The sequence below is a fragment of the Lepidochelys kempii genome, chromosome 6 (genome assembly GCF_965140265.1).
Source record: "Lepidochelys kempii isolate rLepKem1 chromosome 6, rLepKem1.hap2, whole genome shotgun sequence".
Lineage (NCBI taxonomy): Eukaryota > Metazoa > Chordata > Testudines > Cheloniidae > Lepidochelys > Lepidochelys kempii.
In genome coordinates this window covers 109,935,280-109,963,170 of record NC_133261.1, presented here as the reverse complement: position 1 = coordinate 109,963,170, position 27,891 = coordinate 109,935,280, and the positions used below count along the sequence as shown (strand labels likewise).

Genomic DNA, 27,891 nt, shown 5'->3' with positions numbered 1-27,891 from the left:
TCATACACACAGTGTGTGTCTCTGTCTGCCATGCTGTCTCCCCTCCCTCCATTCACGCTGCCTTGTAGAGTGTGAGGCTACATTAACAACAATGAGGGCTTGAGGGCTCAGCCAATTGCTGGTTCATCATTTAGCAGTAAGGCATCCCCTGCGAAATATCCCACCTCAACTTCACCACCTCAACCAAAATTCACAATCGTCATCACTGTGTACCAGTATTAAATTGTTTGTTTAAAACTTATACTGTGTGTGTGTGTGTGTGTATATATATATATATAATATAGTCTTTTGTCTGGTGAAAAAAATTTCCCTGGAACCTAACCCCCCCATTTACATTAATTCTTATGGGGAAATTGGATTTGCTTAACATCATTTCGCTTAAAATCTCATTTTTCAGGAACATAACTACAATGTTAAGTGAGGCGTTACTGTATAGTTCACCCACCAGAATATACAGTTTTCCTTTGATCATGCTTTCTACACAATGTCTAAAGGGTCACATAACTTTGTTTGCTTTTTCAGATGTAACAAATGTACTCACTGGGACTATTCCCATATAAAGTTTGAATTTGCAAATTCCTACATGATGGCTGAAGAAATTTTTGTTAAACAATGTTAAAATTCACCGCTGGACTAAGACCAAGCAAGGAAAGTGATAAAAACCATCATCACCACCATCATGGTTTTGGAAAATAAAAAGTGTGAAAGTAGTGTAGTATTTACTATTGCCAAGCACTGTAATAACCTGAAATTAAAAAATGCCTGTCACTATTAATAATTTGACAAAGAAGGGCAGAATTAATATAAGCAAAATTTCATTAGGAGCTTTCCTACCAACTAATGGATGTATTAAATTAAAAAAGGTTCTTTAACAAATCAGTTAATGTATCATTTTAATGATAAGAATCATATTCTGTTTATTGATTTGACTGGGACTGCCACAGAATGAGGAGTCCTAAACAAGAGTACTGATTTAGGGAGCACCGTTCATAAGAAAGTTCTTTTTAATTTTCCACTTAAAGTAATAAGTAAAATTTAAAGATCAGTAATATCACCTCAGTCTTGTGAAGTTTTTGATAATTCCCATTCCAAGATATTAATTTTCTGTCTTTTCCACCTCCTGATACCAGTGTACCATCTCGCAGCATACAAAGTGCAAAAATACCACCCTCATGGGCTCCTTGAAGTGCATAGCTTATTCTATTTGTACCTAGACATATGGAGAAAAGAGGTTATTACTGAAATATTTATTTCATTGGATCATTTTTACTTTATTTTTCACTGCACCCTCAAGTCTGGAGTTATAGTCAATGGTTATATGTGTCATAGCTCGAAGAGTAAATCTCTTAGTGGCATAAACCCAACTACATTGACTTACAGGTTTTACTTGCAACTGAGAATCACAATGATTGTGAACAACAAGGAGAAAATATTAACAATTCCATTATTGAAACTTGCATTTTCCAACCAACTTTTTTTTAAGCAATCCTTACTTCTTAAAAAAGTGAGAGGCCAATATAAGTTAAGAAACTGATATTGTTTGTTTGTTTTTTAATCATTTTTATTTTAACTGCAGATAAATTGAATTTGTTTGGATCACAACATTCTTTTCTGTTTCCTGTTTCTAGGGGGGGGAAAGCCTTCAACTTAGGATATTACAAGCAGGTGGAAGCAATACTTGCCTTCAAACAGCAGCAAAAGTCAGAAAATCTTCAGCACAGAGATGGGGAAGAAAAGAACACCTGTGCCTGTCTCCAAAAGAATTGGCCAGGTGAGGCAGTCTTTCCAAGGGCAAGTATTCCCCCTGCTACTACCATCTCCTCCCACCACCCAAAAAAGATTTAAAATTGTCTGTGGGGGAAGAAGAATACTGCCGGCCATAGGAGAAACTAGTGGGCCAACGAACATGAACTCAAACTGATCTCCTGAGCACTGCACTGCTCTGCAAAGCCACTGGCTGCTGCCCACCGACCTGTTTACCCCTGCTCCCTTTCCAACCACACAAAAAGATAGCTGGGAGGAAGGGAGAGGAAACAGCTGTGTAGTTCCTAGCCCAGACCGTCTAACTCCATTTGGAGTGGATGGGTGTCAAATCTCTTGCTTTGTGGTATGATTGGTGGGGATCTGAGGAAAGAGAAGAGAGAGAAAGGAGCTGACCTACAATACTATTTCCTCTGTCTTCCCCAACAGCAGTACAAACTGCCTGTGAGGAACAGAAGTAGAAGCAGAGATGGGATGACCAACAGCACTCAGGTGGGCAACGCTCTACAAGAGTAGATCATTGGGATTTCAGTTCATACTACCTTGCCTGAGGATTTCACCAACACTTCCTCCCCTACAGAGCTGATTTTCAGTATCTTGGGAGATGGAACAGAGGTGCCTATGACCATATCCCATCTCCCTTTGCCGGTAGACCCTTTTGGGGGAGTCTCCTAACCCCATTACCCCCCAACAGTAAATATCCTTAGGGTATTTTTGCTGTTTGTCTTCATGTAAATGCTGCTGCCTGAAGCCTAAGACAATGGCTTTTCTTTATAGAAATCACAAAAACAGAGAATTAGTGAGGGACCATGAAGCTATCCACAATTGTTTTCTTAAAAATCTGAGCCACTCCGTTTAACTCTCACATTTTATTAGAGAATGAAATTGATGGAGGTGGTGTTTTTTTGTTAAAACTGTAGATTCAAATTAATAAATAGAGCAGCAGCATATTGTCATTTTTAGTTGTTCTAACAGTTCTATTATAAAAGCACTGGAACTTTTTCAAGCCGACTGTTATTGTGACACTTCAAATAATCTGTCAAAGGTTTTTTGTTAATTTTTAAGGGACCTGCTCTCCTATCAATACACAGGCATAACTTCAGTAGTACATGTGATCACCACAAGGAAACTAGACCTACAGTGTTCATACTGTAGCTTGCAGTTATTTTGATTAAATAAAATAACTTTTTCTGCCACTTCTCCTATTTGTCAGTAGTATCCATAACACTCTGCATAGAAGTTTGTTTTTATTTTCATCTAGGGCTCTGCAATTTAACACTTGACTACAGAAAGCACATTACATTTCAGTTGGGTGCTACGACTGCCAAACATACAGTTGCTAAAACCTGGGAACAGAAAATCAAATTCTGTGTGATTAGACTTTGGCAGAGGCCCCCAGAGAAGTCAAGTTTATCCTTGTTAAAAATGTAGTAATTTTTGCCTAAAATTTCACAGCAACACCTTTAAAAAACTGTTACTTACCTTACAGTAACTATTGTTCTTTGAGATGTGTTGTGCACTAGAGGTGTATGTGAGCCCAATGCACGCACATCAGAGACTTTTGCCAGCAGTAACACGAGGGGGCGCATGTGCCCCTGCTCCCTTGATGCTCAAAGTCGAAAGCATAAAAGAGTGTAACTGCTGCCTTCCTCTACATTCCTTCACACCCACCATCTAACTAATGCCCAAAGTAGCAGGGATGATGGGAGGGCTGTGGAATGCATATGTGCACAAAACATCTCGAAGAACAACAACAGTTACTGTACAGATAAGTAACCGTTTTCCCCTCTTTTGAGTGATTGTGTATGTATATTTTCTACTATAGGTGACTCACCAGCAGTTCCTTTATAGGTGGTGTAACTTCAGAAATTTGAAAAGAGACTTCAACACTGACTTGCCGAAACTGACATAATTCCAGGAAGCTTGAGTGATAGCATTGTGTCTAGAAAAGGTATTTACTGACAATCACGTTGCTGCCTTGCTGATGTCCGTTAACAGGATGTTACCCAGAAAGGCTGATGAAGTGAAGTGAGCCCTAGTGGAATGGGCTGTTATTCTCAGAGGAGGAGCAACCTTTGCTGGATTATAACAGATTTTGATACAGTCAGAAATCCAGAGAAATATGCACTGATCTGTAACTGGATGCCCATAATCCTTTCAGTGAAGGTTACAAAGAATCTAGGAGACAACCTAAAAGACTTTGTGCAGTCCACATAAAAGGGTAGAGTCCTCCGTACATCCAAAGTATGAAGCCTTTCTTCAGCTTTGCTAGACCGAAGTTTTGGCAAAAATCCTTGAAGATGAAAGGTCCAATAAAGGTGGATACTATATTAGGCATAAACTAATAATGCCTGGAGCTCTGATACCCGTCTTGCAGATCTAATTGCTCCTAGAAACACTGTCTTTATTAGTAACAAAGATAACAAAGTTGGTGCTAAGAGCTTGAAGGGGGATATCATTAAACAGGACAAATCAAAATTCAGGTCCCAAGAGAATACAGGATCAAAACAGGAGGGTACATATGAATGAGGCCTTTTAAAAATCCAGACTCCAAGGGATGCAAAAAACCAGAAAGCCCTTCTACTGGTGAATGTGGAGATGGAGGCTAAATATACCCTTACAGAGCTGAAGGAGAGATCACACAATTTCAACTGCAGCAGGTAGTCTAAAATATGTCTAATTTTCACTCTACTTGGTGACAATTGGTGGTACTCAGCCCAGGCTGAGAACCTTTTTCATTCTGCTGCACACCAAAATGGCTTGGACATTTTGGGAGCCAACTCTCTCCTCCTTGCTCAACCAAAGATCATTCATGCAAATGAGGTGACGTGACTATAGGTTGGAGTGCAGCAAGTTACCTTGATTCCTTAAACAGAAGGTCCTTGACCAGAGGTAGAAATATGGCAGGCTGAACTGATAGTTGATATAGGACAGTGCACAAATAGTGTCTTGGTCAGTCTGCAGCTCTAAGGATTAAGGATTAAAGTCACTTTGTCTCTTTTTAGCTTCTGGTCCCCCCCCACAGGGTGACAGAGACAGGAGGAAATATGTACATTAGAAGACCTGACCAATAGAAAAGGAAGGAGTCTGTCAAAGAACGTGGACTGTGACTGCTCTGGAGCAGAATGTACTGCACTTGTTCAGGTTGGTCACAAAGAGGTCTACTACCAGATAACACCACTGATGGATAATCTGATACAGAATGTCCTTGTGTATTGACCACTTGTGATGGTCTACCAAGTTCCTGCTGAGGGAATCTGCAATAGTATTCCTCACCCCTGGGAGGTGAAAGGTCTTTAATAAGATATTGTTCTTTATGTAAAGGTTCCACAGACGGATTGTTTCTTGGCACAATTAATTCATCCTTCTCTGGGCTTGCCTACACTTAAAATGCGACAGCAGCACCACCGCACTGCACTTCAGTGTAGATACTACCTACGCTGACAGGAGCGATTCTCCCATCGACATAGTAATCCACCTCCCAAAGAGGCAGTAGCTAGGTTGACAGGAGAATTCTTCTGTTGACCTAGCACTATCTAAACTGTGGGTTAGGTTGGTATAACTACATCTCTCAAGGGTGTGGATTTTTCACACCTCTGAGAGATGTAGAATCTAAGTGTAGACCAGACCTCTGTTCAGATAAAACATAACAATGGTGTTGTCAGTGAGTATTTGATGTCTGATGATTAGGATCCTATCTTGAACATGAGACCTTGTTCTTCCCCAGACCAGCCAGTCATTCAAGTAAGGAAATACTTGGATGCCTGAATGGTGCAAATGAGCTGCAACTACTGCAATGCATTTGATACCCACTGTTGGGGCTTAGGATAGGTCAAAAAGCAGTACCTTTTACTTGTAGTGCATTATGCCTACCATGAATCAAAGATACCTTCTGTGGTCAAGATGGAATACCACTGATTGTCTGGGCTAGATTGCTGTACAGCTAGGTGGGTTAACGCCTGGTTTCTAGCAGGGCTCTTTGAAATGAAAGCAGTGTAGTTTTTTTTGAATAGGCCATTGATTAGGGGCACCTAAGTGAGAGAGGCATGAGTCACCCATTCCAGCTGTGTGTGAGATGAAGACAGCTGGGAGACTAAGACAGTTAGCCAGCTGAGTTCTCCAGTGGAGCAAGGCACGGAGGTAGGGTTTTTGGGGGGTTCCCCTTAACTTGAGGGCAATCTACCAGGAATAACCCCTAATGGGAGGAAAATAAATCATTGCCAACACCACTTCTAGCTTTCCTCTGCCTGCACCTGGCCAGATAGGCATCCTGATCCTTGAAGCTGCTACCCAGGTCCTGGTCTTGATTTTCGGGGAATGTGGCCTCCATGTGCCTGCTGAAGAAAGCCAGGCAGGGTGGAACCACTCAGTTGAGAGATGTCTGGTGGTAGAGTCCCTCAGAAAGCAGGTAGGAGAGTTCCAGGAGGATGTGTGTCTGCGTAGCATCAGGGCGCACAAGGACTTCATCAGCAGGATGCACATGGAGACATCTGGGATGGAGTATGCTACCTAAGTAGAAAAGACTACAGCAGCACCAGAGAAGGAAGGAGAACTGGCTGTTCTGCAGAGAGGAGACTAATTGCTGGCCACCTTGGCAGCAGACAGTGTCCCACCTCCTACACAGATCCCCAGACCATCGAGGTCAAGAACTGGTATGCTGTACTGGCAACAGGAGGAAAGGAGCAGATTCCAAGGGCTGAAGAATAGGAGACACCTGCACCAGTGCTCAGAGCCTCACAGCCACCACACCCAACATGAGGAGGCGTAGAGTGGTGATGATCGTGGGCTTCCTTTTGAGGGGGATGGAGGTGTCCATCTGCCAATCTGACCAGATGTCTCAGGATGTGCACTGCCTGCCTGGAACCAGCATCTGAGATGTCTTGGAAAGGTTGCTGAGGCTCATCCATCCCTCTGACCTGCTATCCCATGCTGCTTATCCACAAGAGTACTAATGATACTCCCAGGTATGACCCTGAGCAGATCAGCAGTGACTAGAGGGCTCTGGGAACGAGAGTTAAGGCGCACAGGTGGTGTTCTCATCCATCCTCCCACTTGAGGGTAAGGGCCCAGGCAGGGGGACACACATCCTAGAAATGAATGTATTGTGCAGATGAGAGGGCTTTGGCTTCCTTGATCATGGGATGCTGTTTCAGGGAGGAGGACTGCTGTGGGGAAATGGGATCCCCCTGACCAAGAATGGGGAGAGCATCTTTTGACACTGTTGACTAATGTACGGACTAGCATATATATCTATATAACTCATTACCAATATATATTTTCGACACCATACATAGATCAGTATATATTAAGCACAAAATAGTAATATAATAGCAGGTATATAGCCTAAATTGGCCTATGCTTTTTATATATCCTGCTTCACTTATGCTATGTATCCCATAACCCATTGCATTCACTGAAGTAAGTTTTGGCATAAGCAAATAAGGAAGCTATCAAGACCAGGACAGATGAGTGCTTTACCAGAGTAACAGAAAGGGAGTTACTTCAAAGTAACTGACCAGTACAGAAATGTCCCACAGGAAAAGGATAAGAAATATGATTGTTCTACCCTAGTACAGACCTAGGGGGTGCCGTTACACCACTGGTGGGCAACCTGCTGCCTGCACATGGCCAGTCAGGGTAATCTGCTGGCAGGCCACGAGACATTTTGTTTACGTTGACCAGCCACAGGCACAGCCGCCCACAACTCCCAGTGGCCCCTAGCTACCCCTCCCTGCACTCTGAGCTACTTCCATGCCTGCACACAGCCCCTAGCTACCCTCTGCCTGCACACTGAGCTACCCACTGCCCTCACACAGCCCCTAGCTACCCCCTCCCTGCACCCTGAGCTACCTGCTGCCCTCACACAGCCCCTAGCTACCCCCTTCCCGCACCCTGAGCTACCCGCTGCCCTCACACAGCCCATAGATACCCCCTCCCTGCACCCTGAGCTACCCGCTGCCCTCACACAGCCCCAGCTACCCCCTCCCTGCACCCTGAGCTACCCGCTGCCCTCACACAGCCCATAGCTACCCCCTCCCTGCACCCTGAGCTACCCGCTGCCCTCACACAGCCCATAGCTACCCCCTCCCTGCATCCTGAGCTACCCGCTGCCCTCACACAGCCCCTAGCTACCCCCTCCCTGCACCCTGAGCTTCACTCTGCCTGCACACAGCCCCTAGTTACCCTCCCTGCACTCTGAGCTACCCCCCTGCCCTCACACAGCCTCTAGCTACCCCCTTCCTGCACCCTGAGCTTCACCCTGCCCTCACACAGTCCCTGGCTACAGCTCTCCCTGCACTCTGAGCTACCCCCATGCCTGCACAGTCCCTAGCTACCCCATCCCTGCACCGTGAGTGGTTTTCAAACTTTTTGAGCTGAGTCCCCTCTTCCCTCAGGATGAGTTATAATTTTTGATTGCCCTCCCCCACAACCAAGACAGGCTGGGTGGCTTGCTGAGATGAGTCAGAGGGTAAAGGTGAAGTTCCCTCCCTGGATCCCGCCATGCAGAGCTGGCCCGAGCCCCATCGGTCCCCATTCCCCCTAAATAGAAGTCAAACTATACCTATGTCTGAGGGCCCCCCAACTTGGCCCAGAGTCTGGAGTCCCTCCCTTCCCCACTGGGCTGTGAAGTTTTTATAGCATGTTGCAGGGGGCCTCGGAAGGAAAATGGTTGAGAACCCCTGACCTAGAGTATAACAGGTTAATATGTAATAACCAACATGGATTGCCAAGAAGAAAATCATGCTAAACTAATCTAATTTACTTCTTTGACAGGGCAACTGTAGAATGGATTGAAGCCATAGACATGATATTTTTTGATTTTAGTAAGGCCCTTGACATAATCCCACATGACCTTCTCATAACAAAACTACGGAAATGTGATCTAGATGAAATTACTATAATTTTGGTGCATAACTGATTGCAAGACCATACTCAAAGAGTAATTATTAAGGTTGCGAGTGTGTCACAGAGGTCATGGAAAGTCACGGATTCTGTGACTTTCTGTGACTTCTGCAGCAGCAGCAGTTTGGGTGTGTGGGATGGGGCTCAGGGTTAGGGGCAGGGGGTTGGAGAATGCAGGGGGGGGCACTCACCTTGGGGTGGGGAACTCCCCAGCTCCCACTGGCAAGGTCCCCTGGCAGCTCCTAGGTGGCGGAGGGGCCGGGGAGGTCTCTGTCCCGCACACTGCCCGCCCCTACAGGCCCTGCCCCTGCAGCTCCTATTGGCTGTGGTTCCTGGCCAATGGGAGCTTCAGCAGCTGGTGCTTGTGGTGGGAGCAGTGGAGCCCCTGCCCTGGAACCCTCCACCGCCTAGGAACTGCAGGGACTCGGAGCCAGATAGGAAGCACCTGACAGCCCCGCCAACCCTCCTTACCCTAGCATCAGTGGGGTCCCACGCTGCATACGGTGGCCTGCCCCCCACCAGCACCTGCGGTGGCCCCGGCCCGGCCCCCCCAGAGCACCCGCAGCCCTCCTGCCCAAATTTTAGTCACAGTGGGTATTTTTAGTAAAAGTCATGGACAGGCCCGTGAATTTTTGTTTATGGCCCGTGACCTGTCCATGGCGTTTACTAAAAATACCTGTGACTAAAACGTAGCCTTAGTAATTATTAATGGTTCACTGTAAAACTGAGAGAATGTATCTAGTGGGTCCCACAGAGATCTGTCCTGAATTCGATACTATTCAATATTTGCTTAAATGACTTGGACAATGGAGTGCTGCGTATGCTTATAAAATCTGTGATGACATTTAGCTGAGAGGGGTTGCAAGCACTTTGGAGGACAGGATTAGAATTCAAAATGACCTTGACAAATTGGAGAATTGGTCTGAATCAACAAGATGAAATGCAATAAAGACAAGGGCAAAGTACTATACTTCAGAGGAAAAAATCAAATATACGAATACAAAATGGAGAATAAGTGGCTAAGCAGTAGTACTGCGGAAAAGGATCTGGGGGTTATAGTGGGTCACAAATTGAATAAGAGTCAACTATCTGTTGCAACTGCAAAAAAGGTTAATAATATTCTGAGGTGTATTAACAAGAATGTCATCTGTGAGACATGGGAGGTAACTGTCCCGCTCTATTTGGCACTAATAAGGCCACAGCTGGAGCACAGTGTCCAGTTCTGGGCGGCACACTTTAGGAAAGATGTGGATAAACTCGAGAAAGTCCAGAATAGCCCTACAAAAGTTATAATAGGTTTGGTAAACCTGACCTATGAGGAAAGGTTAGAAAAATCTTGGCATGTTTAGTCTTGAGAAAAGAAGACTGGGGCATGGGATTGAGGGGGCAGAACATACACAGCCCTTCAAATATATTAAGAGCTGTCTTCAAAACGGTCTTCAAATATATTGAGAGCTGTCATAAAGAGAACAGTCATCAATTGTTCTCCATGTCCACTGAAGGTAGGACAAAAAGTAATCAGTTTAATCTGCAGCAAAGGAAATTTAAGTTAGCTATTAGGAAAAAACTTTCCAACTATAAGGACAGTTAAGCACTGGAACATGCTTCCAAGGGAGATGGTCAAATCCCTGTCACTGGAGGTTTTTAAGAATTGCTCTTTATAATCCCCTGGTAACTTGTTTGCATATTTAGAAATTGCAGACCAAATAATAAAGGAATACTTGGCCAATAAAGCTTGATAATTTGGGATTCTCATTTGAAGATGCACAGTGGTACAGCCTTTCAACCATGTAAATCCAATCTCTCAAACTGTCTTTGGGGTAGCCTTGGGGAGTGACTGCCTCAATAGTTCATTTGCCACAGTAATAACTAAGGAATCTTGTTATAACTTGTTGTAGGGTGAATGAAAAAATAATCATATTCTTGCTGGGGAACCTGATATCATCTATCCACCCACAAATTGAAGCTGGTGTCTGCCAAAGGGCTTGGTTCCAGTAGGGATTGGTTAATGGGAAGGACAACTCTTCCTGGGGGGATTGGAGTCTGCAGGATATTTAACAGGTTGTGCAAGCTATTTTGCACAAGTTCTGCCTGCACTCCTAAAGAAGCAGCCACTCTCCTCATGAGGTCTTGAAAGACCTTGAAGAAAGGAAGAAATGCAAGGAGGAATATGCAGGGGTTCCTCCGTTGATACCTCTTGGTCTGTGGATTCTGTCAAGGGGTGACCTTGTGATTTCATCGAGCTTCACAAGTAGCTACAAGAGCTGGAGAAGGTGACTCCTCCTGGATTGTGTAGTTGGTGGAGATCCAGAGAGCCTTAGAGAAGTCCACAAGGCCCAAGTTTTTGTAGTGCTCATGGTGGAGGGCACCATACTTGGACATCTTTATAAGTGTAGTGATCTTAATCCCTGGGCCGTGCATCCCTAGAATAAGACCTGCATGGAGATCTGAAAGAAATAAAGGTCTATCATGGTCAGACAGAAGTAAAGGTCTATCATGGTCAGAGTCCAACAAGGAGGAAATATAACTCTCCTTAGTCAGTCTTATGCCCAGATCTCCAACACCCCCTGGAAATACATGATGTTGCCCCCAAAATACGGACATTTAAGAAATATCCAACAGTGCCGGAGGAGGCAGACAAGGTGAACAGAATGTTGAAAGATGAGTCGATGTCGACAGTGCTGATGTGTACTGGACTGAAGATGCAGAAGCTGTCGTGGCAGGTGCTGGAAGAGCTGATGGAACTGAGAGGTAGGAGCAGTCAGAGCTGAAGTAGGTGCAGGCAGAGTTGGCTGATGCAGCAGAGGTGAGAACAGCAAAAGGAGGTACAGTAAGTCTCTTGCCACATGAAAGGCTGCAGCGTTGACAGCACCAACAAAAGAAGTAAGTTTGCAGCCACGGGAGCTAGTACTGGATCCGACAGTGCCAGGGTTGAAGATCTCTCTGGTAACAGAGATGGCACCAGTCCCAGCGGCCCTGCTGGAGTCAATAATTCCGCCTCAGATGGCACTAATGAGTGTTGGTGCTTGTGCCGACACCTTGGCTCCACAGGACTTTTTGTGACATTAGGAGTGTGGCCTATCAGCCTCAGAAAGCTTTGATGAAGCCGCAAGACAGGAAGATCTAAGCTTTGGAGCTGTGGCAGCCAGAGGCGCACTCCAAGGGGAGGACCTCTCTACTTCCTTGTGGTCAGGGTCAGGCTCTGAAGAGGGACACATCACCTTGTAGAGGAGATGAACCTTCAGACAGAAATCTCATGGAGAACAGGGAACTGATTAGGCGAGACATGTGGAGGACAAATTCCCTAACAAATTAGGCAGCTTTAAGTTTATCAGTGACAGGGATAACAGCCCTGCATGTGGCACATTGTTTAAATCCAGGGGATTTCTGCATTGCAAAAATCCCTAAAATCACTGTCAGCTAATTGCCTACTAAACTATAATGATACTAAATGAATTATAATTATATACAAAGGGAGAAATTCTCTTTCTAAGCTGGCTAACCGAGGCTCAAGAGTGATGGAGAGATCCAATTCTTGTCATAAGAAGGAACTGAAAAGGGGGCAGCGGTCACACCTCTTTTATGCCCTTGGCTCTAACCACAAGGAGGGCAAGGTCGCATGTGCTGCCTAGTGGTACTGCTGTCAAAATTATCTGACTCGAATGCACTGGGCACACATACACCTACAATGGAACGTATACGTGCACAATCACTCAAAGGAAAATAAACAATTGTCCTATTTCAATGCAGTATACAATGCACTGTTATAATCTGTGTGGTCTTACCTTTCCCCCAGACTAAGATGTTTCCACTTGAGTCTCCTGTAATTGTATCACCATTTTCAGAAAAGGTCACACACAGGACAAACTTTGGCTTCTCTTGTTTCTGTATGGTAGAGAATTAGTACATTTACAGCAACACACAATCCATTCCTTTTAGCTGTATATATTTAATTCAATTTAGACTTAGTCCTAACATTAATACTGTAATATTTTCTTTTTATTCATCTGAAAAAAGATCAGGAGCTACTATCGCTTTCAGAAATTAAGTTCTGCAAACACTGTCAGAAACACTTGAGATTTCTTTGAAGAACAATAAGGAAGTTCTGTGAGGCTTAGATGCTCTAGGTATATTTGTTCTGGAGGTAACAAATGCATCTGTAATACTTTCTCTGCTTAACTGAGGCTATCCTTAAAAATGCATTTAAAAATAAAAACAGAAAATGTCAAGGCACATATTTAAGAGCTCCAACTTTAAAATGTTTATAACTTGCCCTAAATTAAAACTTCTTATACAGCTTCACAAACAGCTACTGAGCATACTTAGTAACTGCCATGCCCTACTTTTGGATGTTTCTGTGCCCTCTAGCTAAGTTTCTCTGGACCTGTGCACAAAACATAGCATATTCAGTAAAAAAAATCCATGTCGCCTCTCCACTGCTTCTCTCCCTTTCTTTGGGCTAAAAAAAATTTCAAATGCTGCAGTATAAAGCATGTGGGCTATATGTGTTCCAGTTGGTTTCTATTTTTTAAAATCTGTCTCCTTGAGCAAGCCAAGTTAAAGAAAATTACTCAAGTAAACTTACTTAATGTAAGGTTCTCAAACGGTTAAAAAAGTTTAGTTATTCACAAGATTAAAAAAAGCTATGATTAATCGCAGTTTTAATTGCACTGTTAATCAACAACACTGAATACAAAGTGTACACCGCTGACTTTATATTATTTTTTATTACAAATATCTGCACTGTAAGAAAGAGAAATAAAAGAAACAGTAATTTTCAATTTCTCTTACCAGTACTGTAGGGCAATCTCTTTCTAATGAAATGTAGAATTTTTTTTAAATAACCGCACTCAAAAAAAAAAAAAAGTAAAACTTCAGAGCCTACAAGTCCACTCAGTCCTACTTCTTTTTCAGCCAATCACTAAGACAAAACAAGTGCTTTACATTTACAGGAGATAATGCAGCCCACTTCTTATTTACGTCACCTGAAAGTGAGAACAGGTGTTCACATGGCACTGCTGAAGCTGGCATTGCAAGGTATTTATGTGTCAGATATGCTAAACATTTGTATGCCCCTTTATGCTCAGCCCTGAGATTTAACTCTGTAACGCTTTCTGAAAAGTCCTGAAAACAGAGAACTCTGGCCTGTGCTTCATCAAGGAGTTAAGCTGAAGTGCAGAAAAAAGGGGAATGTAATACAGTTAAACATAATACAATTTTAATAATCCATCCCCATTACACACGTTACACATTATGCATGCTGACATTTCTCAATGCAGTTACTTTGACTGCACATGCAAGTGAGATCATTTAAACAACCAATGGTTAACTAGACACCGTAGTAGCCATCTGTACACATTGCAGAAACAAAAAGAAAAGGAGTGCTAGTGGCACCTTAGAGACTAACCAATTTATTTGAGCATAAGCTTTCGTGAGCTACAGCTCACTTCATTGGATGCAAAAGTGAAAGCTTATGCTCAAATAAATTGGTTAGTCTCTAAGGTGCCACTAGTCCTCCTTTTCTTTTTGCGGACACAGACTAACACGGCTGCTACTCTGAAACCTCCCATTGCAGAAACATTTTATTTGTGCTTGCAACTGTAGTACCTATGCATGCAAACAGAACTGCAAAAGTGAAAGTGGAGTTCAGACCTACTTTTTAAAAAGCAAGACTTTAAAGTAAAAATGATATTTACAAAATAGACTGAGTGGAATTTCTAGCTTTGTCTCTTTTTGAAATATGTATGTGCAGAACTTTAGATCTGAAAAGAACATATGGGAAAGAAAATTCATGTTCACATAAATGTGCAACTCAATTTCTCAAATTACCCTTGGGGGAAAAAAAAAATAATCTTACCTTTGGGCTATGGCCAAACATGGAAACTTTCAACCCAAAAGGAATTTGAGAAAATTAAGAGAAAGTAAAAACAAGAACATAGAAGGTAGAATGGAAACCAGATTTTGACCTTCACTGTAGTGATAACCGCCTATGATTGCCACATGCTATGCTAATGTACTAATATACTACAAATGCTGTACAAAATACAATATGATAAAATAGCAGGTTTAATTACCATGTTGTTTTGATTCATTTCAGCCTTAAATAAACTTTATTGCTGTATGCATATAGCATTGCTGTAAAAGAAAAAGTTAAGAGCATACACTACTTTACCTCAAATAATCCTTGCTTTTTAATAAGGGAGTTCCCGTCTAATGTCCAAAAGTAAAGGTGTGATTTTCCACAAGTAACTATTATATTTGTGTCTGTAGGATGAAAATCTGCTGCAAATACCGCCTCATTAGAACACTTGATAAGAAAGAAAGAAACAATGTATCAAAATTTAATATACAGATAAAACAAAATGATTAATTTACAAGTGTTTTCTTGTTAAACAAATTAGTCAACTTATGATACGTAATTATGTACCATATTTGGATTGAAAAGTTTTTACTCATTTTTTTAATTTAAGTAACAACAGACTGATATAACAAGCACTTTGGATAAAATTTCTTGAAGGAAAGAGCTGAAGTGAAAACATTTTCTAATTCTGTTAGTATTGTAAGTTGACGCATGTCTTCAAAACTGTTTCTGATAGTCTTAAGAGGAAGCCCTCAAATTAAAATGTGTTTACAGCATTTTTCTATATGCCCTCTAATACATCCCTACACTTGCTTTTTAAAATTTCCTAATAAACTCTAACATGATTATGACAGCAAAGCAAAAAACAAGACCCCTTTCCTCCCGTCGCTCCCAAAAGCCCCCCACATTATTTTTAACCATGAGAAGAAATATTTCAGATAGGTATACTTTATATTCTTTGTCCTTTATAAATGAAAGCACTAATAAGAATTAAAAGGTACAGAAAGACATTTCATGACAAAAATTCAAATCTACATACAAGCAAGCATTTTACTGCACAAAATATCTTATTGCAACACCTTGACATCTGCCAGCCTCTCTTCCTTCTGCCAGTCCCATACAGAAAGCACATGGTCATTTGAATCATCCACCGAACAAAGGTTACTTCCTCCATTCTGAAGCAAAACATTTAAAAAGTCATTTATAAAAGAATTCAGAAATGGGTAGGTACAAATCGATAAGTCATTAAACACTACTGCCTAACTGAAAGTGAAAAATGTTATTCTACTTCCAATTAAAATCTTTAGATCCAAATCCTACAGATTGAAGTAAACTGTGGAGTTTTGCTTGAGTAGTACAAGATTTAGCCCTCAATTATTTCAGAATGCTGTGTATATGAAACTTTAAATAATTTAACTATACACACAGAACACAAACACTTTATGCATGCATTTACTTACAGACTTAGAAAAAGCAATGCAGGTGACAGCACGGTCAAAAAAGCCCATCCCAATGATATGCAGTGTATTCAAAGTAACAGAGTCCCAAACACGTACATGGGGTGGTAATTGCTGTAAAAAATTAAAACAGAAACAACAACTGAAAAAAAATGTTGGGAAAGAGTATCAGCATTTCTTAAAATTTTAAAATACGTGAAAACCCATGTTAGCAACATTTAATATCATTATTGCTGGTAACACCAATATAGTTCTTCTGCTGTATAATGACAGATGGGCTAGCAAATGACCCAGTAATATCCAGACATATGCCTAGTCATTGGGATTAATGCGGCACGGCAAAGAGCATCCTCAAATCCCAGGTGTCCAGTGCTAAGTGGGAGGTGTTAAGCACCTTAACACCTCCCACTTGCAAGATCAGATCTACAATTAGCCCATTCCAAGTCCTGCTCCAAGGTCACAGAGTCTTAACGGCAGCAAACATTATACTGTTTCTAGCTGGTATCAAATGACCAATGAACAATAAGCAAAAACAAGAAAATCAGTTATGTGTGTAAACAACTTCGTAATTACTTTCAACTACAGTGGAAAGTTGGCCATAGAAAAGGACTTTATTATTAGTCTCCCTTTTTATAACATTGGTCAAAACCATCTTTGTTTAGCTTAAAATCAATTCAATATATGAATAATTAAAATTATTTGCATGTCCAATGTACATGTTTAAAGTTCTCTCCTAACAATCACTTACAGTAATACAAAGATAATAGAGCACATGGCTCAATATGATGGAGACTTAAATGCTTCTTAAATCCACTAGAGGGCAGTCCCTGTAAATATGTGTTGATTAAAAATATTACCTCAAAGCAAGTAGGAAGAACTGCATGGAATTTATTCTACCTATACAATAGACTAATAAATGAAGGCCAAATTCTAAAATGTATATGTGTGTGTGTGTGTGTTTGTGTGTGTGTGTGTGTATAAAACTTTTAAGTCAATTGACATTTTAATGCTGTGTCAGGCCCAATTATTACTCTTGATCTCTTATTGATCATTAAGTAATAAAACTATCTCTTAAAGAAAATTCAGCTTCTTTCAAATAACAGTGTGGATTATTTTTAAAAACAAGACAAACACAGCTATCAAAAGTTTGGATCTCCTGGTCCCATCTCTCGTCTGGAGCCCACCTCCAAACCTCCTCATGGTCTCTGTAAGGAATGGAGCTGGAGAGTCAGAGACAGACAGACAGCATCAAGAAATGGAACTAGCTGATGGAACGTGACAATTCCATTGGCTACCCTGGCATCATTCAATTAGCTTCTGTTAAATTAAGAGTATAATGCTTTGCATTTTTAATTTTTAAAATTTAAGGGTGATTTAACTACTGCACAGAGGTAACATACCACTAACTACAATACAGTAATGTGTCTAGAATAAATACACTCTTGTGAAATATGAATATGTTACTGTAAACAAAAGGTTTGCTCACTTTTCCATCCTTAGAGGTACCTGCAACCTGACCTGTTGCTATGGTGATCCGGTCAGGATGGACAGCTAGGCTGGAAAAGAAAAAGTTGTCAACCTTCATGTTTAAAGCATTGATGATATATTGTAACATACAAATGCCAAATTCCATGCAGACTAAAACAAGAGTCTATGGAGTTAGTTTTATTACTTCAGTTATATAAATGCATAATAGGAATGTATCATCTAAAAAATGTATCCCCAAAATAGAGACAAAACTACTTTCATGACTTTTTATTCCCCAAACTCTTCTGTCACTACAACTCAGACACTAGAACCAGGGAGTGATTTGTTTGTGCCCTTCCAGTATCTTAATATACAGTACAGTACTACTCAGTTCTTTTTATCGAGTTTAGGCTTTGATTATCCTTCCCCTTGCTCTGGAAAAATACTATTGTTATCCGCTTCAAAATTCTACAAGGGAACAAATTTTAGGTCAGTGAATGTAAGTCTCAGAAATAGAATTCCAGAACTAAGAAATTAAACCATTTGACCCATAGAATCAGCTGTTCGGATAAACAAAATGTACTCAGCAATTACCACTGTACCCAAGAGAAAATTGTCAATGTATTGTTTAAGATGAGAGCAAGCAATACTGCAAATAATTTAATTCTTCTTTCATTGCAGCTGCTTCTCATTTAGTCCTGGAGACAGAATGCCAAGCAAAATGAACTTTGACAGCTAGGGGATAAGGAATTCACTCTACTTTCAATACAGAATATTACCCACTCTCTAAAACCCTGAATGCTTTGAAAAAATCAAAGGAGCAGGAGAGTTTGAAAAAGACAGATGAGATAGAACAGTTAATCAAAATCCAAGTTAAAAATCTCACAGTAAAACCACGAGGCTATGCGATGAATTCATTTTATGGAGCATGTTCATGGCCCTATATAGTTAAGGTTGCAACCAGATTCCATTATCAGTACTATTGTTAGCATCTTATAGATGCAAACAGGTGTTTCATAATGCTTAACGTAGAGAAATGTAGATAAAGAAAGCTAGAAACACTTTTCAGCATGACTGTATAAATGCCAAGAGGAGCCTTAAGAATAAACAAAGGTCATGACCAAATTATCTTAACAACAAAGACATAAGGGAGGGGAATATAGACAAATAGACCACAGAACCTGAAGGTAAGCAGGTCTAACACCAAACTCAAACATCTAGATTTTCCGCCTTCTCTAAGTATGTAAAGAGAGACTAGTTATGGGAACCAAACACAGGAAACTGAAACTGCACTTTATAACCACTCTGTGCCAGCACTTTGTTCAGACCTAGAATAAAAAGCACATAAATACTATGGTGATAGATGGACTTCTATAAACTAATGTTTATAGAAGTAGATCTTCTGGAAGAAAATGCAGAGTTATCAGATGAGCCAAGAGAATAGGCAGGCTCTTAGATAACAAACACCTAACACATGAAGATTTAGAGGTTAAATTACGAGAATTCTCTTTTCAGAGAGGAAAGAACATTAATTAATTTTTTTTAAAGGAACATTAGCATTTCCCAGAACCCCATTTCTATAAAAAATAAGAATGTTTTGGAGACTTACCACTTCACATCATCATTGTGACCAGTGTAATGTCTCTGAAGTTGTTCTTCAACATTGTATAACACAACTACTGATGCAATGAAATACACAGTTTCACCCGTTGGAAGTAGGTATAGGTTACTGCGACAGTCCCGACCCCTATACCCATAGCTAGCATTCTTGTTAAGAAGAAATAACACTACTTCTTATGAATTAAGAGACTGACACATGGAAAATAACATATTGTAGCCCCTTCTGTACAGTGAAAATATACCAAATCCCTGAAAACTTGCAGTGCAGGCAATATACTTTCATGGCAATTCCTGGTGTTTTTACTATCCTTTGACATTTGTGCAAACTACCTGCTTTGTTTCAAGTACACTTATTATTTAAATTGATTGGTTATATTCCTCACTAAACTGGGAGGAGTGGTAGATACGCTGGAGGGTAGGGATAGGATACAGAAGGCCCTAGACAAATTAGAGGATTGGGCCAAAAGAAATCTGATGAGGTTCAACAAGGACAAGTGCAGAGTCTTGCACTTAGGACAGAAGAATCCCATGCACCGCTACAGACTAGGGACCGAATGGCTAGGCAGCAGTTCTGCAGAAAAGGACCTAGGGGTTACAGTGGACGAGAAGCTGGATATGAGTCAACAGTGTGCCCTTGTTGCCAAGAAGACCAATGGCATTTTGGGATGTATATGTAGGGGCATTGCCAGCAGATCGAGGGACGTGATCATTCCCCTCTATTCAACATTGGTGAGGCCTCATCTGGAGTACAGTTTTGGGCCCCACACTACAAGAAGGATGTGGAAAAATTGGAAAGAGTCCAGCGGAGGGCAACAAAAATGATTAGGGGCTGGAAAGCATGACTTATGAGGAGAGGCTGAGGGAACTGGGATTGTTTAGTCTGCAGAAGAGAAGAATGAGGGGGGATTTGATAGCTGCTTTCAACTACCTGAAAGGGGGTTCCAAAGAGGATGGATCTAGACTGTTCTCAGTGGTAGCTGATGACAGAACAAGGAGTAAATGGTCTTAGGTTGCAGTGGGGGAGGTTTAGGTTGGATAGTAGGAAAAACTTTTTCACTAGGAGGGTGGTGAAACACTGGAATGCGTTACCAAGGGAGGTGGTAGAATCTCCTTCCTTAGATATTTTTAAGGTCAGGCTTGACAAAGGCCTGGCTGGGATGATTTAGTTGGGGATTGGTCCTGCTTTGAGCAGGGGATTGGACTAGATGACCTCCTGAGGTCCCTTCCAACCCTGATATTCTATGATTCTATGAAAGAATCATTTGGGCTGGAAGAGAACTCTAGTAGGTTATCCAGTACCACTCTCTGCATCATATTAGAATTGATTGCCTTATCCTTTGTTCAGGGTGATTGATTCATTAGCCTCGTCATTTACAGTTTCATATCCATCTGGATGGTAAATGATTGCATCATACATTTCAATTAACGGGTACAGTATTGAAAAGGCAATGGGCCAGATCCTGATGCCAGTCACACCAGTGATAAACCAAACTAAGTCCAGTGAAATAACTGGAGTTAATACAGGTTTAAACCTGTGTAAATGAGATCACAATTTGGCCAAATTAAGTTGTCTTACTCAAGTATGTAATAAACAGGCATCTGGGAAATGGCGACCCTGCTAATATGGGAGAGTGTGGGCTCACCTAGGTCCTGACTAAATGGGAGGATATTCCCAGTTCATCTAGTATGGAAGAAAGGGGTTGTGTTATGGAAAAGGTTGACAACCACTGACATACAATATTAATAAAACACAATGCTTTATTTTTCCCCAGGGCTTTTAGTACATACAATTAGATTGTAAGCTTTTTGAGGCAGAGATAATGTTTATACAGTGCAGTATAAATCTACTGTGGTTTAGAAGTGATTTTTAATAAAAAAATAATATAGAAATGAATACATATTTTGTCCTTCATTCATTATGGGCAAGGATGGTTTGACCCTGCTGTTCAGTCATGAGTTGATATGATGCAGAAAGTAAGGCCAAAATTTTCAAACCTGGGTGCCTAAAATTAGGCAATTAAATAAAGGTTTCCTGACTTTTCAAAGGTGCTGAACTCTTGCTCCTCCCACTGACTTCAACAGGACTAGTGAGTCATTGCTCAGCATTTCTGAAAATACAGCCACTTGTATTTGAGCACCTAAATATGTATTCAGGAACCCAATTTTAGGCTACTAGATTTGAAAGTTTCAACCAATACTCTGTTAAGTTTTTTGAGATACCCTAACTGTACAAGTATCAGAGAGGTAGCCATGTTAGTCTGTATCCGCAAAAACAATGAGGAGTCCGGTGTCACCTTAAAGACTAACAGATTTATTTGGGCACAAGCTTTCATGGGTAAAATATCCCTTACCCACGAAAGCTTATGCCCAAATAAATCTGTTAGTCTTTAAGGGCCACCAGTCTCCTAACTGTTCAGTAATAAAGAAGCATACGTGAATGAAAATAGCAATTGTCTCTCTTAAGGATAACTTATTGGTAATTAAGAGGAAAACTAAAAGCTTCCTATTTTTATGAAAACTTTATCATTGGATTACAGGACACCACTTTATTGGCTCAGTCTTCCTATTTGTCTGTATAAAGTCCGATCCTATTCCCAATGAAGTCAATATCAAAACTTCCTTAGACTTCAATACATTGTAGAGTCAAGCCCATAGAGGTTAGAAGTCAGAGGGTTTGAAAGTCAAGAAGTTAAGTAGTATTTTGGCATATAACTTTATTTACATGGAGGAAATCCTTGAGTAAATAACTATTATATATAAAATAATTATCTATTTGGAAAAAAATACCCTCTTTCCTCCCCGCACTTCCCACTCTCTTCTCTTTTGAGCAGCACCGCAGCCAATTTTCCATACCCCTTCATGTTGTCATTTACCATCCACCCAACTCCTCCCCATCAGCCTTCTCTGATTTCAGCTCCTTGCTGTTTCTTTTCTTCTCCTCACAGTCTCCCACCCTCGTCCTCTGTGACTTCAACTTCCATGTTGATGACCCATCCAACCCCTTAGCTGCGTGTTACCTCACCCACACCCCTTCATTTGATCTGCACCATGGCTCAAATCTCATTAAAAAGGGGCACCACTCTCTCTTTCTCTGTTGTTGAATTCCCACCCCCCTCTGACCATCACCTGGTCTCTTTTAGATCACCCATTAGCCCCCTCCCTCATGCCCTGTCACTTGGCATTTACATAACTTCCAATCCATCATTGTGACTTCTCGTCTGCTCTCAGCCCTCTCTTCACTTTCTTTCATTTATATGGTTGTTAATTCTCTCCATATTTCACTGTCCTCCACCCTTGACTCTTTTGTCCCACTCTTTCATCACAAGGTCGAACCTGCCAACCCCTAGTCCTGGCTCACCCCCAACACCTGCTTCCTTTGCTCCTGTTCTCGCGCTGCAGAAATCTCAGGAACAAGGTGACTTCCTCTCCTACAAATTTGTTTTCTCCTCTTTCAGTTCTGCCATCTTCCTAGTTAAACAACTTTTTGCTAACTTAATTGAATCTCAGGTCCTCAATCCCAGCTGCCTTTTTGACACCTTTCAGTCACTCCTCAAACCCTCCTCCTGCCTCTACTACTTTCTCCACATAGCTTACTGATTTCTTCCAAGACAAAACTGAACAAAATTCAAAGTGATCTTCTTCCCTCCCCTCTTACAACTCTCTCCCATCACAATTGCAGATGCTTCCTCATCTGCTCTCCTCCTCTAACCCAGCTACTTGCCTCAGTGACCGCATCCCATCAACTGAGCTCCCTCATGCCCATTCTCACCCTCCCCATCTCTTCTCCTTCACCTCTCACTTTCCTCTGGTTCACAATACACACATGCTTTAGTCTCTCCAATCTTAAAAAAAACCCCACCCCTGCTTCTTCTACTACTGCCACTCCTTCCAGTTATCTCTAAGATAAGAATAAGCTGTTCTGAGTCATTGTCTGAAGGTCCTCTCCTCCAGTTCCATCCTAAACCCTCTTCAGTCTGGCTTCCACCCCTTGCATTCCACTGAATCAACTCTTGCCGAAGTCTCTAATGATCTTTTCCTAGCTTAAGGTCAGAACTAGTACTCCATCCTCGTCCTATTTGACCTATCCGTTGCTTTTGACACAGTTGACCATCCTCTTCTTTGTGAAATCTTGTCCTCCCCTTGGCTTCTGTAACTCTGTCCTTTCCTGGTCTTCCTCCTCCTCCTCTTTAATCCCTCCTTCAGCATGTCCTCCAGAGGATCCACCTCATTCTCCCTCCAGTTTTGTGTAGGACTCTACAGAACTTCATATTTGTTTCACTTTTGTTCTCCCTTTCTGGATAATCTCACCTACAATCTGCAAACACAAATTCAACTCCCATCTCTATGATGACAGCTCACAGATCTACCTCTTTACTCCAGACCTGTTTCCTTCTGTCCAAACCAAAATCTTGGCCTGTCTCTCTGATATCTCCTCATGGATGTCTAGTTGTCAGATCAAGTTCAACCTGGCTAAAACCGTGCTCTTAGTCTCCCACAAACCCTACCTCCATCACCATTCTCCCTGTCATTCAGGCCCATAATCTGGGTGTCATCTTTGACTCAGATCTTTCTCTAGGTCCTTGCATCCAGGCTACGTCTAAAGCTTGCCAATTCTTTCTGCATAATATCTCTAAGATACAGCCTTTCCTAACTACCGACAAGGCAATCGTTCTCGTCCAGGTTCTCATCATCTTGTATCTAGATCACTGCAACATCCTTCTCTCTGGCCTTGACAAATGCAATCTTGCCCTGATCGTATCCAGTCACGATGCTGATGCAAGGATCTCCTAGCCTATTACTTGACCATATCACCCCTCTCTTCACATCTCTCCACTGGCTCCTGCTTCTTTATTGCATCGAACATATGTAAGCAGGGTCAAAATGAGCTCTCCCCTGACATCTAGTGATAAACTGGGGGGAAAAGAGCTCAGGAGCAGACTGTTTGCATACACACACTTTTTCTGCCTAGGGTATCAGCAGTCAGACCTACATTGACAAAATGATCAGTTTTGCCTATTTGGGGTTAAAATTCACTTTAGTATTGAATGCAGGGGAAATGAAATGTTCTCCTCATTGTATGAGTAAAGGGGCAGAAGGGCTGTAATTAACCTGCCCTAATTAACGGGGTCACCCTAATGTTAACCTCACTCACTAAGTGTACGGTTGTGATGCCGTATCCAAGTAAGAGTCAGAGGGGGTAGGGACAGATGTTCCTACCTGGTGGTGTGGACCCTGTTTAAAGTGTCCCCGAAACCATTTGACCCTCCTCCCTCAAGTGTTTGAAAAGACAGAGCTGACTAGACTGATTTTGAAGGTCCTGGTTCTTTCTCAGTGATTACTGGAACTGAGCTCACTGATAAGCTGATCTAAGGGAGCGGAACCTTAGACCTGGTACAGAGACAGTGTTGAGGTGAAAAGACAATGCAGAAGGGGCAGCAGCAGAGAGGTTCCCCACTATCCAGTGAAATCACTACAGAGCTGAAATCACTGAGAAAGGGACTAAGTGGTGGAACCTCAGAACACAGCATTGCAGGTACAGGCAGCAGTGATGATGGCAGCTGTCAGCAGCAGCAGTGACATGCAGAGACATTGACAGAGATAAACAGCGGCAGAGACTGCAGAGACACAGATGGGCAGATGCAGAGGCATCACTCAACCATCCTCTTCCCTCAGAGGCGGGAGGTGACTCACCCAAACACATCCCCAGACTCTGGGGAAGTTGCTGACCTTGGACATCAAACTGAGTGGAGCACAGCAGAGGAAAAAGGGGAGTGGCATGTTAAAAAGACATTCCTCCCTTGGACTTTCATGCTGCAAGGTGGGAAACTGAGAAAAAGGACACTGCCCAAGATACTGTGGGGCAGGTGTTTTACTCATTGGTTGTGTACATTCAAGTCATTGTTGCAGTGTTTTCCCAAATTAATGCTGGGTTTTCTTCTTTTAATAAGTTTTATTTTGTTATACATAGATTCAGTGCCTGTGAGAGGAGAAATGCGGTCTCTGAAGACACCCAGAAGTGGTATTTAATTTTTCAAGATTACTGGGTGGTGGCTCAAGCTGTTTCTGTTTTGTATTGTTAAGAGGAGCCCTGAGGTATTGATCCCAGCCCTTGTTGCTGCCTACACCACATGGCAGAAGCATTAAACATATGCTAGTTGTCTTCATTTTACCTTGAAGGCCTATTCCCCACCCTACCTATTGAGATGTTGATTCCCACCTCCAATCAGAGAATGCCTGTCATGACAGGGACATGGGCGGTCAGACCTAGTGGTCAGAGCAGGAGTCAGGCTGGGTCAGGTACCAGAAGGCCAGAGGGCAAACCAAGAGTCAGGCGTAAGGAGACAGGCAGAGTCAGAATCTGGGCTCTTACATGCGGGGTCTGAAGCAGAGACAGGCAGGGAGACTGTGCTGTTGCTCAGACAACTCCCTGTCATAGCTTCCTGGCTTTTGTACTGGTGCCAGCCAGTCAGCAGGCTGTGAGGAGCTGCGACTCAGGTCCTGCTGGACAATACTTGCTGATGAGCCTAGCCTCCCAGGGTCCTCCCAGGGGAGCACAGCCTAAGCCTCCTGTGGTGATGTGGGGGTGTCAGCAGACCACAACCCCCAGAATCCCAACCCTACAGGTTCTTACAATGCCAGCTTCCATTGTCCACTTGGTAAATTTTAAACAAGCACCTTTGTGCTTTCTCCTGTGCTGCTCCTCCTGATTGGAAAGAGCACCCCATAAACATCTGCAAAGCTACTTCACTGTCCTCCTCAAAACTTTCCTTTGCCAAGAGGCAAACAAAAGCCTCGAGACTGGTTAGGCCTCTGATGTGCTGAGACCACTGTCTATCACGCTGACCAATACTCTCATACTGTTTCCTCGCTCTCCCTGTCTGTATCCATCTGTTATTTTTTGTTTTATACTTATCTGACCCTGCATGCGGTGTGGTAGCCCCTGGTGCAACAAGATAACCCCTGTATGCACACTGGACAGCAATTGACTCAACTGAGAAAAAAGAAATACATGCTCAACGGAGAGAACATTTCAGCTCACTTCTTAATCATCCTTTCAAAATTTCCAAGGACGCAACTAATGCTCTTCCACAACATCCATTAAAAGGAGAACTCATACAAGCTCCCACCTTCTGAGAACACAACAGCAATCAAGCAGATGTCACAAAGCAAAGCACTCAGACTGGATGGCATGCTAGCAGATATCTATAAGTAGGGTGGCTACCACACTGGAAGGCACCTCACATGGCTCTTCCACATTATTTGGAAGCAGGAGTAGGTGCCACAGGATTTGAAGGATGCCAGCATTGTCCACCTCTATAAACATTAGGGTGATATGGCAAACTGATAATCATTATGATATTTCCCTACTCTGTTGCTGGGAAAATTCTTGCCTGGGTCATACTGAAGACTTACCACCTATCTTGTGGAAATCAACTTTTCCGAGTCCCAATGTGGATTCTGGTCTGGATGGGCTACTACAGACATGATCTTCACAGCCCGTCAGCTTCAGGAAGAGTGCCGGGAGAAAAACTGTGGTCTTTATACAGTGTTTACCAAATTAGTTAAAACTCTGGACTCTAAATCATGAGGGACTCTGGAAATCTTTGTTTATATCTGGATTCCCTGCAAAATTTATTTGTCATTCGTTCCTTCCATGATGGGATGATGGCCAGAGTGGTGGAAAATGGTGAGATACTGGACCTCTTTCCAGTCATCAATGGCACTAAACAATGTTGCCTGCTGGCTCTCTAACTCTTTTCCATCGTTTTTTGGCTATGCTTATGGATGCATTTCATGACATTGACAGAAGAGTATTTATCCAGTTCTGTACGGATGGGAAGTTGTGAAATCTGCAATGCTTCTGTGTTCACACAAAAGTGGCGGGTTAACTCATTAAGATTTCATTTGCTGATGACTGTACTGGTTGCTGACTCTGTTGATGACATTCAATTTATACGAGATCACTTTGCTAGGGCAGTCAATCACTTTGGTTTCAAAATCAGCTGAAAGAAAACTGAAGTAATGTACCCAACCTGTGTCCAGTGATACATTTGTCTATCACTTATTAAGATCAACAACACTCCTCTTGATACAATAGAGAAGTTTTGCTATATAGAGAGTATGCTGTCACAGAATGCCATAACTGATGACAAGATTACCCATCACATAGCCAAGGCCAGTTCTGCATGTGGAATGCTCACACAACACCTATGAAACAATAGGGACATCAAAATAAGCACTAAGCTAAATGTCTATTGGAGAGTCATGCTTACAATGCTTCTATATGGTTTTGAGACTTGGACAACATATCACTGCCACATTAGGAAATTTGATCAGTTCCATATGTGCTGTCTTCAGTCTGTTTGCAGAATCAAATGGTAGGACAAGATTCCCAATACTGATATCCTTGATTGTTTTTGGATGTCTGGCATTCAAAGCATGCTCATAAAAGCTCAGCTGCATTGGTCGGAGCATCTCATTTGTATGGCCAAATTGAAACTACCAGAGGCCATACTTTATGGTCATCTAAAGCAATACGCTTCTTTTCCTGGAGGCCACTACAAACAATATACAGACACACTGAAGTCAAACTTGAAAATATGTCATGTTGATCCCATAACTGAGCAAGATGGCTGAATATTTGTCATGTTGCCATTAACTGCTTTGAAGCAAGGCGGATTAACACCTTATGTGAAAAACATGAACACCACAAAGCAAGGATACAACAGCCTGCAATGGTCATGGACAACCTTGCCCGTCCCACATATAACCATTTTTGCATTTCTCTCATTGGTCTGACCTCACATATACATGTTCACCTAT

At 42.0% G+C, this 27,891-nt stretch overlaps 1 protein-coding gene across 4 annotated transcripts in view; it reads right to left on the bottom strand.

Annotated features, from left to right (window-relative positions):
• The window catches only part of EML1 (EMAP like 1), a 200,070-nt gene that overhangs the window by 24,385 nt on the left and 147,794 nt on the right, over positions 1-27,891 (bottom strand). For all 4 annotated transcript variants that reach the window (XM_073349634.1, XM_073349633.1, XM_073349636.1 and 1 more), the window contains exons 7-13: positions 19,058-19,207; positions 17,468-17,537; positions 15,985-16,095; positions 15,604-15,699; positions 14,837-14,971; positions 12,450-12,549; positions 1,056-1,210 (exon numbers count right to left, since the gene is read on the bottom strand). In XM_073349634.1, coding sequence (XP_073205735.1) covers positions 1,056-1,210; positions 12,450-12,549; positions 14,837-14,971; positions 15,604-15,699; positions 15,985-16,095; positions 17,468-17,537; positions 19,058-19,207 — 817 coding nt within the window. The remainder of the gene's footprint in view (positions 1-1,055; positions 1,211-12,449; positions 12,550-14,836; positions 14,972-15,603; positions 15,700-15,984; positions 16,096-17,467; positions 17,538-19,057; positions 19,208-27,891) is intronic.